The sequence below is a fragment of the Spinacia oleracea genome, chromosome 1, assembly GCF_020520425.1.
Source record: "Spinacia oleracea cultivar Varoflay chromosome 1, BTI_SOV_V1, whole genome shotgun sequence".
NCBI classification, from domain to species: Eukaryota; Viridiplantae; Streptophyta; class Magnoliopsida; order Caryophyllales; family Amaranthaceae; genus Spinacia; species Spinacia oleracea.
Genome location: NC_079487.1, coordinates 71,348,763 through 71,362,345, shown reverse-complemented (window position 1 = coordinate 71,362,345; position 13,583 = coordinate 71,348,763). Strand labels below are relative to the sequence as shown.

Below are 13,583 nucleotides of genomic sequence, written 5' to 3'. Positions count from 1 at the left end.
TATTGCTTTAAATATGTCTTAAAATGCATGAGATCAAAAGCTTGATTATGTTGCATGATTAAGGATTTTAGTTCACTTAAAATCTAACCAACATAGTAAGAGCCTTAAGTTCCAAACTTAAAAATTGAGTTAAAAGGTGCCATGCCAAAATATACACTTGCTTGGATATCCTTTACATCAATCTAGTAATAGTTTTCGCTCAGCGAGGTGTTACTTATTGGTCCTAAAGGGGCAAGGTACACAAATAATTGTGAGTACATGTTAGTTTTGGTGAAACTCAACGATATAAGTAAGGAGTCCTTTTATGTCGTGGCAAATTCGATAGGTTTACCTAATAAGTTCTTAGACGTACCTATCAACCAAGAATAGTTTCTAGACTATTAGCAAAAGGCTTTTGCTTACCTAAGATGTTCTAGGATTAAGTCGACAAACTGTGCTTAGTTCTTCAATGATTTTAGGATCTTGGAATCATTTTATTCACACCTGCCGGAACACATAACTTGAATAAAATGCTTAATAAACATTGAATTATGCATGAATGCTAGAATTTAAGTTTATTAAGAGAAACTGTGAATGGTTATTTATTTGTTTATTCTTTTCAATTGTAGTTTTTAATATGGCAAACAACAATCAAAACATCATCATGGGTTCTGAGCTTATGGTCAAGCTGAACCTGACAAATTTTCTTGAATGGGAAGCTAAGCTAGTTGAAATAGTCAAACTCAATGGACTTGAGTATGTACTATCACATCCCATGCCAAGCTACTATGCCAGAGACATGACCCCTGAGAGATTTTACGCCTGGGATGCGGATCTCAAAAAGGTTATGAGTCTCATGCTGAACAATATCCCTGATGATTGGGCTAGAAGGTTTGTAGCCTATGAACCTTTTACGCTCATCAAGAATCTGAGGGATATCTGTCGTGGAAGTACGGAGGACAGGGACCTGAACGTCCATGAGTTGATTGAATCAATGTCTGGACTAAAGGTTAGTTCTCCCAACAGGTGTTATAGGATGGAGGTCCAAGAAACACATGTTCAGCTCCTTCGCACTAAACAGAGGGTAGGCGTCCCACTGAGGTTCCATGTGGATCTTATGTGTTCATATTTTGATCGCCTAAGTCTACTAGGAACACCAATAAGCGAAAGGATGGCAGTCTCTGTCTTGCTCAATTCACTACACAGTGGGTTTGGTCGCTTCAAGCAACAATACCTAAGTGAACCAAGAGAAGAAACAGTTGCAGAATTTATTCACCTTGTCAGAAAGGCTGAAATAGTACTGGACTGTGAAGCCAAGGATTTACTCAAGGCTAGAAAGAGACCATTCAAGAAAGGTGGAAAGTCCAAGGGCAATGCTAAATCAAAGCAGGACAAGTCCACATCAAGCTGTCTTTATTGTGATGGAATAGGCCATTACAAAAGAGAATGTCCAAAGCTAAAGGAAGATCAGAAGAACGGAACAGTCGTTCCATCTTCAGGTATTTTCGTTATAGACTGTATACTTGCTAATTCAACTTCTTGGGTATTAGATACAGGTTGTGGCTCACACTTATGTTCCAATCCACAGGGACTAAGAAGAAGTAGAAAGTTAAGCAAGGGAGAAGTCGACCTACGAGTGGGAAATGGAGCACGGATTGCTGCATTAGCCGTAGGAACTTACTATTTGTCGTTGCCCTCCGGGCTAGTTTTGGAACTGGAAGAATGTTTCCATGTTCCAAGTCTTACTAAAAACATCATTTCAGTTTCTTGCTTAGATGCTAAGGGATTTTCCTTTATAATAAAAGACAATAGTTGTTCGTTTTATTTTAAAGAGATGTTTTATGGATCTGCTAGATTAGTCAATGGACTTTATTTATTAGATCACGACAAACAAGTATATAACATAAATACCAAAAAGGCCAAAAAGGATGATTCAGATCTCACCTATCTGTGGCATTGTCGATTAGGCCATATAAACTTGAAACGCTTAGAAAGACTTCAAAGGGAAGGAATTCTAGAACCATTTGACTTAGAGGATTATGGTAAATGCGAATCATGTTTACTTGGCAAAATGACAAAGCAACCTTTCTCTAAAGTTGGAGAAAGAGCAAATGAACTATTGGGTTTAATCCATACAGATGTATGTGGACCAATGAGTACAAATGCTAGAGGTGGTTTCAGCTACTTTATCACTTTCACTGATGACTTCAGTAGGTATGGTTATGTCTACCTAATGAAGCATAAGTCTGAATCCTTTGACAAATTCAAGGAATTTCAGAGTGAAGTAGAGAATCAATTAGGCAAGAAGATCAAGGCACTGCGGTCTGATAGAGGCGGTGAATATCTGAGCTATGAATTTGATGACCATCTGAAAGAATGTGGAATTCTATCAGAATTGACTCCTCCTGGAACACCACAATGGAACGGTGTGTCAGAACGGAGGAACAGAACCTTGCTAGACATGGTCAGGTCAATGATGGGTCAGGCCGAACTTCCATTAGAATTTTGGGGACATGCACTAAATACAGCTGCACTCACTATAAATAGAGCTCCGTCTAAAGCTGTCGAAAAGACTCCATACGAATTATGGTTTGGAAAGCCTCCAAATGTGTCTTTTCTTAAGATTTGGGGATGTGAAGTATACGTCAAACGATTAATTTCAGACAAACTTCATCCAAAATCTGACAAATGTATCCTTGTGGGCTATCCAAAGGAAAGAAAGGGGTATTACTTCTACAATACATCTGAGAACAAAGTGTTTGTTGCTCGAGATGGTGTCCTTTTGGAGAAAGATCACATTTCCAAAATGACAAGTGGGAGAAAAGTAGACCTCGAAGAAATTCGAGTCGAACAACAAACTCTAGAGAATGCTCAAGATGACATTCAGGATGAAACTCAGAGATCTTTAGAAGAATCTGGTGAGAATCATGGTCAATCTAGAAATGTTACCCCGCGTAGATCGCAAAGATATAGATCTCAACCGGAAAGGTACTTAGGTATTTTGACGAACGAGAGCTATGACGTTCTATTACTTGAAAGTGATGAACCTGCGACTTACAAGCAAGCTATGACGAGCCCTAGCTCCAAGCAGTGGCAAGAAGCCATGCAATCTGAATTAGACTCCATGTCTGAAAACCAAATATGGGATTTGGTCGATTTGCCAGATGGCTACCAAGCCATTGGAAGCAAATGGGTTTTCAAACTGAAAAAGGACAAGGATGGGAAACTTGAAGTTTTCAAAGCTAGATTGGTTGCGAAAGGTTACAGGCAAGTCCACGGTGTGGATTACGATGAAACCTTTTCACCAGTTGCAATGCTAAAGTCTATTCGAATAATATTAGCAATCGCTGCATATTACGATTACGAAATATGGCAGATGGATGTCAAAACTGCTTTCTTAAACGGCGTTTTAACAGAAACTGTGTTTATGACACAGCCTGAAGGTTTTGAGGATCCAAAGAATGCTAAAAAGGTATGCAAGCTAAAGAAGTCAATCTACGGATTGAAGCAAGCATCCAGGAGCTGGAATATACGTTTTGATGAAGCAGTCAGTGACTTTGGTTTCATCAAGAACGCGGACGAATCTTGTGTATACAAGAAGGTCAGTGGGAGCAAAATTGCTTTCCTAGTATTATATGTCGACGACATATTGCTTATCGGAAATGACATTCCTATGTTGAACTCTGTCAAGATTTGGCTTGGGAAATGTTTTTCGATGAAGGATCTAGGAGAAGCACAGTACATATTGGGCATCAAGATTTACAGAGATAGATCTAAAAAGATGATTGGACTTAGTCAAAGCACTTATATCAATAAGGTGCTTGATAGGTTCAAGATGGCGGACTCCAAGCGAGGCTACCTACCCATGTCTCATGGAATGACTCTAAGCAAGACTCAGTGCCCAAAAACACTTGATGAGCGTAGACGAATGAATGGGATTCCATATGCATCATTGATTGGTTCAATAATGTATGCTATGATATGTACACGCCCGGATGTTGCGTACGCACTCAGTGCTACGAGCAGATACCAGTCAGACCCAGGAGAGGCGCATTGGACTGCTGCCAAGAATATTCTGAAGTACCTGAAAAGGCACAAAGATGACTTCCTGGTCTATGGTGGAGATGATGAATTAATTGTTAAAGGCTATACGGACGCAAGTTTCCAAACCGACAAAGATGATTTCAGATCACAGTCTGGGTTTGTCTTCTGCCTCAACGGAGGAGCAGTAAGCTGGAAAAGTGCTAAGCAAAGCACCATTGCGGATTCTACAACTGAAGCGGAGTACATTGCTGCACATGAAGCAGCAAAGGAAGCTATATGGCTAAGGAAGTTCATAGGAGAACTTGGTGTAGTCCCCTCCATTAAAGGACCAATAGCCCTGTATTGTGATAATAACGGAGCTATTGCACAGGCAAAAGAGCCTAGACACCACCAGAGAGTCAAGCATGTACTTCGTAGATTTCACCTTCTACGAGAGTTCGTTGAAAGAAAAGAAGTCGAGATAAGCAAAATTGGAACTGATGACAACATATCAGATCCATTAACTAAACCTCTGCCGCAAGCGAAGCACAACTCGCACACTGCAGCTATGGGAATCAAGCATATTGGAGAATGGCTTTGATGTCTCTGTTTAATGTTTTAAAGTTTTAGAGTTTAAATCTTTGTAAAACATTATTGGTTAATCATTCACAATAAATGAAAGGAATTCATTTTTCCATTTAATTTGTGGTTTATTAAATGATGAGTCCCTTCAACTTGACGATATATTCAAGATAGACTGTCAGGACCAGTCCTGTGACTAAGAAATGTCTATCAAGTGAACTTGAATGTCAAAGGTTGAAAATGGTCCCTAGTCGGAGTTTTCTATAAAATTGGACGCATAGAAAACGTTAGACGATTAGAATGCAAGATGACTAGTAGTTCTGTTTCTTGAACTATGTGGACATGGCAATGTCATAATCATTTGCATAGATACTTACTTTGGGAAGACTAGTATCGGACAAGACCTATGAAACTTTACTGTAAGAGATGAAAGTCTGTCATAAGTAAATTTCATTAAATTATTAGACACTAAATCCTCAATACCTGAGTGATTTGAGATTACTTGTTTGAGAACTGGTTGCTTTGACGTTGACCAACCGTCGCACCGTAAAAGGAGGCTATAAAGGCAACGCTCAGGTAATCACCTATCAAACGAAGTCTAATCTCAAGATCGCAAGATTGGGATTGTCCTCCCATAAATCGGGATGAGATGCTTAAAAGTTGTACAAGGCCACTCGGAGAGCTAGAAACTGTGAAATGCATGGCCGTGCTCGGATGAATCATAGGCTATGATTATCTGTTTATTTGATCAGTTGAACTCTGAAACCGAGGAACACCTCTGGACATAATAAGGATGACAACTCTTACCTTATGTTCAAGAGCAAGCATCGAGCGACAAAGGAATTAGGAAATGCACACTTGTCCCTAAGGACAAGTGGGAGACTGAAGGAAATAATGCCCTTGGTCCAAGTATGCATTCTATGTTAAGTCTAATAAATACGGTTCAGTATTAATTAACAAGTTAATAATTCAGTGAGATCAAGTGAGCTGAATGCCTAGCTAGAGGCCGCTTCAGTTCAAGTGGAATTAATGATATTAATCCACAGCTTACTCTTGACTGAACCCGTAGGGTCACACAAATAGTACGTAAACGGATCAAGTATTTAATGGCATTAAATACTCCATCTATGAATATTCGGAACCGACGGATCTTGGTTTCAGTGGGAGCTAAGATCGTCACAGGCAAGAAATGAATACTCCGGAAATGATGATATTGCCGGAAACGGAAATATGGATCGTATCGGAAATATGAATATTATCCAAGTCATAGATGTTGCCGGAAACGGAAACATGGTACGTATCGGAAAATATTGTTGGAAATGGAAATATTACCAGAATCGGAAATATTGCCGGAAACGGAAATATTGTCAGAATCGGAAATATTACCGGAATCGGAAAATAATTCCGGAAACGGAAATATTAAATATTTGTTCGAAACGGAAATTAATTCCGGAATCGGAAATATTAAATATTGTTCGTATCGGAAATAGATTCCGGAAATGGAAATTTAATCGGAAGCGTATCGTACGAATTAGCATCGGACGAGGCCTGCCGGACGAAGGCCCAGCACGAAGCCAGGCCATCGCCCAGCAAGCACGCACGCCACAGCCCAGCGCGCACAAGGCCGCGCATGCGTGGGCCGCGCTGCGTGGGCTGCTGCTCGCATGCGTGGGCAGCCCTTGTGGCTGCCGTGTGTGTGTGAGTTTGAGCTCATGCGAGATTCCTGAATCTGCAAGAGTCAGTGTATGATTAAATGTCTATTCCTATTGGATAAATTGATTAAGTAGAATTCATGTAGAATTCTAATTCCAATTAATTCGCATCCTACTAGGATTACGATTCCTTTTCCATAACTCTATAAATAAAGGCCTAGGGGTCATAATTTAAATACAAGTTTCAAAGTATTCAAAAGTGAGTTTTTTGAGAGAAAATTCAAACACCCATCTTGCCCCAAAAGTGCCGAATTTTCTGAGTACCTTAAGGGCGATTCTAGTTGGTCAATCTTAAGGCGGATCCGGACGTGCTGTGGACTTTCTACGGAGGGACGACACTTGGAGTCCTAAAAGACTTGTTCTTGTTCGGTTCGGGCGCAGCTAGGGAAGGCACGCAACAAAGAGTATGCATCTAAACTATGCTAAATGATTATGTGTAAATAATATGTTTCCTGGGTTAATGGTTGTTTCCGCATGATTTATGTAAATGTCATATGTATCATAACCTAACACGTCGTACGAATTAGCATCGGACGAGCTTGCTAGACGAAGGCCCAGCACGAAGCCAGGCCCGCGTCCAGCAAGGCAATAGCGCGCCACACACGCCCAGCCCAAGGCTGCGCCAGGCCCACCGCAAGGCAGGCCCAGCGCGCGCCAAAGGGGCATGCATCCTCGTGGGCTTCGTGGCCGATTGGGCTGCGTCGCTCGGGCTTCGCGCGCGCGCATGGCGCCCCTCGTGGGCTGCTGTGCGTGCGTGTGTGTTTGTGTTCACATACGAAACCTAAAGCGTATAGGATTCGTTTGATGATTAAATTCCTAATCCTAAAAGATAAATTAATTAAATAAGAGTTCTGCTAGGATTCTAATTTAATTAATTCGTATCCTAGTAGGATTCGATTGCTTGGCCTATAAATATGAGATCAAGGGTCATAATTTACAACGAGTTTTTTGAAGTATTCAAAGGTAAGAATTTGAGCCAAAAATTCAGTCATACACCTTGCCCATATTGCCGAATAAATTAGTACCTTAAGGGCGATTCTAGTTGGTCAATCTTGAGGCGGATCCGGACGTGCTGTGGACTTTCTACGGAGGGACGACACTTGGAGGTCCTAAAGACTTGTTCTTGTTCGGTTCGGGCGTAGCAAGGGAGGGCACGCTACAAAGAGTATGCATCCTAATTATGCTAATTGTTATGTGGCGATTAATTTGGAATCCTGACATTTATGGTTTTTCCGCATGATTTATATTCGTTTATATGTATCATAACCTAACAGTCATGAGCATGAACTCTAATGAAAACATCATTGGAATTGTATATTGGATTTAGAAATGTAGAAAAGTAGGAAACATCATAATGATTTGATTAGGGATTCAGAATTACCTATTTAGGGTTATGTTGGTTTTTCTATTAGTGCTCTCAATTGCTTAGATTTTTAGGAATTGTAATGGAAATTGTAGATTTTGAAACTTGAATTTTGTATTTGAATTTGAGAAGAAAATTTGAGATTACAACGTTGTATTCAAATCTGCCTCCCCCATTTGTGTAGAAAACGAGGGTTTATATAGGAGATTAGGCGGCTAAACGCCAAGACACGTCAGCGCCCAACGCAAGTCCAATGCCTGGCGTATGTGACGTGTCACAGGTTCCGCCAAAAAGGACGATGGCACCGCCCTTTGGGTTTGTCTTGTACCTTGTACGAGCTTGTACGATTTTGTCACGTAGTTTTTCTTGGAGGTTAAGGCTTGAGTTTGCGTCAAAAAACACCCATTTTCTTGTATTTGTATTTCGTATTTTGTACTCGTTTTTACGGGTCGGGGCCCAGCATGCTGGGTTTTATTGGTCGGCGCCCGAATTTGGATTGTTTGGTGTCATTTCGATTGGAAACGACCTTGTAAAACCAATGGAGAGGTCCATCGGGTGAGATTGTGTTTGGATTTTGAATTTAATTTTTGGAAATTGAATTTTGTACCGAGTTCTGAAATGGGAACGGGCTCGAAGATTGTACTTTGGATTTTGGAATATACCTTACCAATTGGGACTTTCACACGGAATTGCATCAACCACCTAGCAAGGATAATGTTCTCGTCATCATCCCATTAGGGGAGACACAAATTAGGTGTCTACAGAACCGTAATGATCATTTTAAAACGGAGGTAGTACTTAACCAGCTAAGATACTCGTCGTATACATTGAAATTTGGTCGAGGGGTAGTCAATCATATTGTTCTTTCGTCATCTACTCATTTATTATTTGTAATTATTTCGTTTTTCTAGGTTCTTCTCGCTTGCATTTTAAACACATATTTGACTAACTATATTCTTAATTATTAGGAAAAATTAATACTAACAGTCCTAATCATGGTCACTTCACTTTAAAAGATCCCAACTTTTAATTATCCTAGAGCGGTCCCAGCTTTGAGGTGTGTTTTCCGAAAACGGTCCTTTAGCTTAATTAAACTGTTAACTAAGTTGATTTAAGCATATCATACAATTCCATTAACTTTATTTAATTAAAATATATGATTATGAACATCACAGAAAATATGATTAATACATTTATAACTCCCACATAAATAAGGAGTTGTGCAGAAGCTACAAAGTGGGAGTTGCATGAGAGTTATGAGTCTTAATTAACTTATATCACTTAATTTTATCAGGGACTATTTTTGGAAAGGACTCATTATAGTTGGGACTGCTCTAAGATTATCAAAAGATGAGCCCTTTTAACATAAGTCGGCCATAATTGGGACCGATAATATCAAATTTTCCTTATTATTATACTATTATTTAATAATTTAAATAAAGAAAAAAGGATAAAGGGATACAAAGCTAGGCATAAAGAGCCCATTCTCTTTTATTTGGTTAATTTTTTTTAAAATTTTGTTGGTTTGTTTAGGGTATAATAATGTTTCCTGCTTGTGCGAGGAATTTTCTCCATCGAAAGACATGGTTTCCTTTTAGGGAGAATTTTTCTTAGGTTAGTGGATCCTAGATTTTTGATGTACGAGGGAAGACCATCATTTAATTTTGCAGGAGAAATTAATTCTTCCATGAAGATTTGTGTGGTTTTACAACAAATGTTAGTTCTACGTCTACAATCTGGAATCTGATTTAGTTCAATTTCAAAACTACAATAGATTAAAAAAAATAAGCACTCGTTGAAGGCTGTATTAAACAACGATTTGTAAGAGGGTATATAAAATATTCGATGTGCAATGATCGTAGTTTTGCAGAAAAAAAGTTTTATTTGATTCAATTTGTTATGTACTACGTATTTGATGGATTCCTTGTAGATGACGTATGACTTTTTCTATCAAATAATTAATTTTAGTTTCTTTCTAAAAAAAAGCTAAGCATAAAAACAAATCTAACAATTATGATAAATGATAAATTTGTTTTGAATGTAAATCACAAAATATGGTGAATCTTTTTAGTTTGATCCAATAAATACTCCGTTTTATAATATTATTTATAGTTATTATTTGCATAAATATTAAGACAAAAGAAGAAGATTATGTAATAAATGGGTAGGTATAATAAAATATGGATAATGTAGAAGAGAGAGTGCAAAAAAAGGTGAAGGGGTGTAAGAGAAAAATTAATAAAGTACGGAATAATAGAAATCAGAAAGTGAGTGAAAAGTTATAAATGTTGTAGGGTAAGAAATATAAGATAGTAAATTACATGTCTAAAAATAGTATAAACCTCAATGTAAAATATATTATGAAATGAAACAAAACGGAAAGGGTAAATATTATTATGAAAGGGAGGTATACTTCAACATGTAATACATCCGTTTTAAAGACAAACTAAAACGAAATGCGTAAATAAATTTGAGGAACGGATATAGTATTTCCGAAGTAAGATCAATTTTACTAACATAAACCTAAATATAGTACTCCGTAACAATCAAATGTGTACATGTCGAAACCAAACAAAATACACGAGGGGAGTATTCAATGATGCAAATAGAGGAAATTTGTTTGAATTTTCAATTTAGGAGTAATTGTCTTAGTGATCGTTTTCTTAAACGACTGTATTTTAAAAAGAGATACACTATCTTTTTTGATATAATTTTACTTTTATTATATATTTCTCTCTTTCTTGTGGTCCATACACTTACTCAAATCATCTTTTTACTATAATAAATAACCTAACCACTATCCCACTTTTATCTTATTTTAATACATTCAACTCACTCTGCTAAAATTATGTGTCGCTCAAAGTGTATTTCTTTTGAAAATACGGAGGGAGTAGTTGGTGGTAGTGAATAGTGATACATCTTAAAAGAAGAAACGTGTACTAAAAAAAACATAAAAAAGAAAATGAAGTACATTTCGAGGGAGGGGGAGATAATATATCCAATCACCTACTACATTGCCTTAAGTCGGTACTAACTTCTATAATTATCACTTAAAAATTAAAAATTAAAACGTTGATAATCTATTGTAAACTTAACTCGGGTGCATATAAAAAATTTCATGGAACGTTTGGAAACTCCAAGCCGGAACCATCTAACTTTTCTTGCATGATTTGGCTCAACCTTTTCACCATTTGTTTACTTAGAAGGTTGACCCAATCCCCAACCTCACCTTTCCTAAACAATCCCTTATTATCAAAGTTTAGTATGGATTTCCCACTTTTGTTAACTTCCAAACTCTTCATATTTTGAAAGCTACATAGTTTTGTAATTTCCTCAACAACACACTCTTTCTCCTCTTGAGGCGAAAACGGGTACCCTAAAAACTCAGCTAATCTCCTCACTTGAAGATGAACATCCCCTTTCAAATCTTCATACTTGAAAAACATAACCTTTTGGGGTGACTTCAAGCTTTCTTCCCAATATTCTAACATATGATCCCAATATGGGCCATACCCAACTTGGCCCATACAATACATATCAAAGGCTTCTTCCAATGAGAAAGGCCCAAGATAAGTGGGCCTAATTTTCTTCATAAAATGCCAAATTGACACAAAAGTATCAAAAGGGTTCCTACAAATGTAAACAATCTTGCAATTAGAGTTATCTCTAATCATGGTTTTAGGCAAGGAATTATAAGGCACATGAGAAGCAAAACACCTAGGAGAAGCAATATTGGACAAGTTTGGGTTTTCATCATTTGCATAAACCTTGTATTCTAAGAATGGTACAAGATCATGAGGGTTAGCTCTTAACAAAGGGTGCTCTAAGGAGTCAACACGAAACCCACGTCGGTTCACAATAGCAAAAACGAGGGCTTTTAGCCAAGTAGTGCCGGATTTGGGGATGGTGGCGATAATGACATCACTATCTTGAGCTTGAAAGTGAGTTTGGGCAGAGATTATGGCTTGAATCTCTTTGGGTTGACACCAAAAACGTTGAAAAAGGTAGAGATTTGGAGTTCTCCATCCTATAACTTTAGGAAGGGATAAAATTAGTTGCTTGAATTCTTTGGTTGTACCATATAACTCATCTTCTTCTTCTTCTTCTTTGGTTGTACCCATTTTTTTGGTTGTTAGTTTGGAGATTTTTCATGTCCATATATATAGATTTTACAAAAATATTGGCGATGGCATATTGGCATAGTAAGTATCGAAGGACAATTGGTAATAAATAAATAAGAACAATAAAGAGTAACACCAAAAAGGTAGTTTCCAAAAATAAAATAAAAACACCAAAAAGGTGTAGTTGTTAATTGTTATACCATTTAGCACATGGCAGACGGACAAAAGTATGCATGGAACACACTTGTTTGGTGTCACAATTAATTCAATACTCCGTTCACGACGAGTATAGGCAGTGTAAATTACGTGAGTCCCACGAGGGTAAAAGGCCACCATATAATATGACCCGTTTGTTAGGTTACGGTGAAAAGTCTCTTTGTAACTATGCCAAAAAATATTCTCTATCTACACTCTACTCCATGTTCAAAAATTATTGTCCTATTTTTTAAATTGTGCGTCGTAAAATTATAGTTCTGTTTCTATTTTTGGCTATTAAGGTTATCACTTTCTCATATACTATATTAATTAAAAAATGCATTGAAAGCACAACAAAACAAAATCAAGTACTCCCTCCGTCCAAGAATAGTCGTATACTCTCCTGAGCACACAGTTTAATTCGATAAGTAGTAGCGTGGTTATCAATTACTCCGTATTATTTTATTAAAAAGTAGATGTGATGGAAGTTATTAGGATATTTAAATATGAGAGGAAAGAGAATGTATGATAGTTTTATATTGAATGATAGGAGAGTTGAAATTACGAAGTAAAATATTGTGTGGTGGGCCAAAGTAAGAAAGGAACATCTATTAAAATATAATAAAAAATTTTCTAAAATAGGTTGGAAAAAAGTGTAAGAATAATCTGGACGGATGGAAAGGGAAAGTGTACCGAGTATTCTGGGACGAAGGGAATACTGTATTTCACTTCCCTTGTACTATATTTCTCTTTCCCATTTACTTTTAAAACCCGTATTTTTTATCAAACATGACTATAAATATGGGAGGGAGTATAATCATGGCTCACGTTTGTTGGTACAATTCGATTATAAAATTGAACCATAACACTACAAGAATTTTTGTATCTTTAACGACAACCTAATTACGACGGGTCAAAAATCCTGTCGCAAAAGCCTTTTGCGACGGGGCTAACAACCAAACAATGACGGGAATAACCGTCGCAAATGTCTTTTACGATGGGTTTACAACGGATTTGCGACGGGATTTCTATTAACGACGACCCCCTTTTATAACGGGTTCGCGACAGGAAATCCCGTCGTTAATCAACGATTATTGGCCTTTCCCGACGGAATTTCCCGTCGTTAATAGTACAATTAAATTGTCGTAAGCACGGATAATTCGTTAATGTGTAACATTGGTTGGTACAATTCGATTATAAAATTGAACCATAAATTGTCGTAAGCACGGAGTATTTGGGTAAAAAGTCAAAATATTGATTCACTAATGGGTGAATAATTTTATTTAGCCCACTTTTGTTATGCAAATCAAATCCGAACACTGTTAATGATTAAACCAAACAAAATGGGATGGGTTATCTTAAATATTTTCGGGACTCTATGCTATAAAAAAAACGCCACTTTATTTCCTAATTTTTTAAGTCACAAAATACTACGCACTAATCAAACAAATTGTATTGTCCGAGGATGTATGTATCAACAGCGCGTCTCCTGTGAGACCAGTCACACCATCAACTTGATGGTGTGACGAGCGCGAAACCAATAGCGTACTTCCCCTAAAACTATAAAAAAAAAGTAACAGATCTAAACTATAGAAGTAACATACCTAA

At 37.5% G+C, this 13,583-nt stretch overlaps 1 protein-coding gene across 1 annotated transcript; it reads right to left on the bottom strand.

Annotated features, from left to right (window-relative positions):
- Nucleotides 1-10,579: 10,579 nt before the first annotated feature.
- On the bottom strand, nucleotides 10,580-11,842 carry LOC110776957 (cytosolic sulfotransferase 15-like). The gene has a single exon (XM_056834723.1). It carries the CDS (start codon nucleotides 11,778-11,780, stop codon nucleotides 10,776-10,778), a length of 1,005 nt encoding a protein of 334 aa, XP_056690701.1. The 5' UTR covers nucleotides 11,781-11,842; the 3' UTR covers nucleotides 10,580-10,775.
- Nucleotides 11,843-13,583: the final 1,741 nt, after the last annotated feature.

What these genes read in the sequence shown, in the direction of transcription:
- LOC110776957 (XM_056834723.1), bottom strand. Translation starts at nt 11,780, where the DNA reads ATGGGTACAACCAAAGAAGAAGAAGAAGAAGATGAGTTATATGGTACA.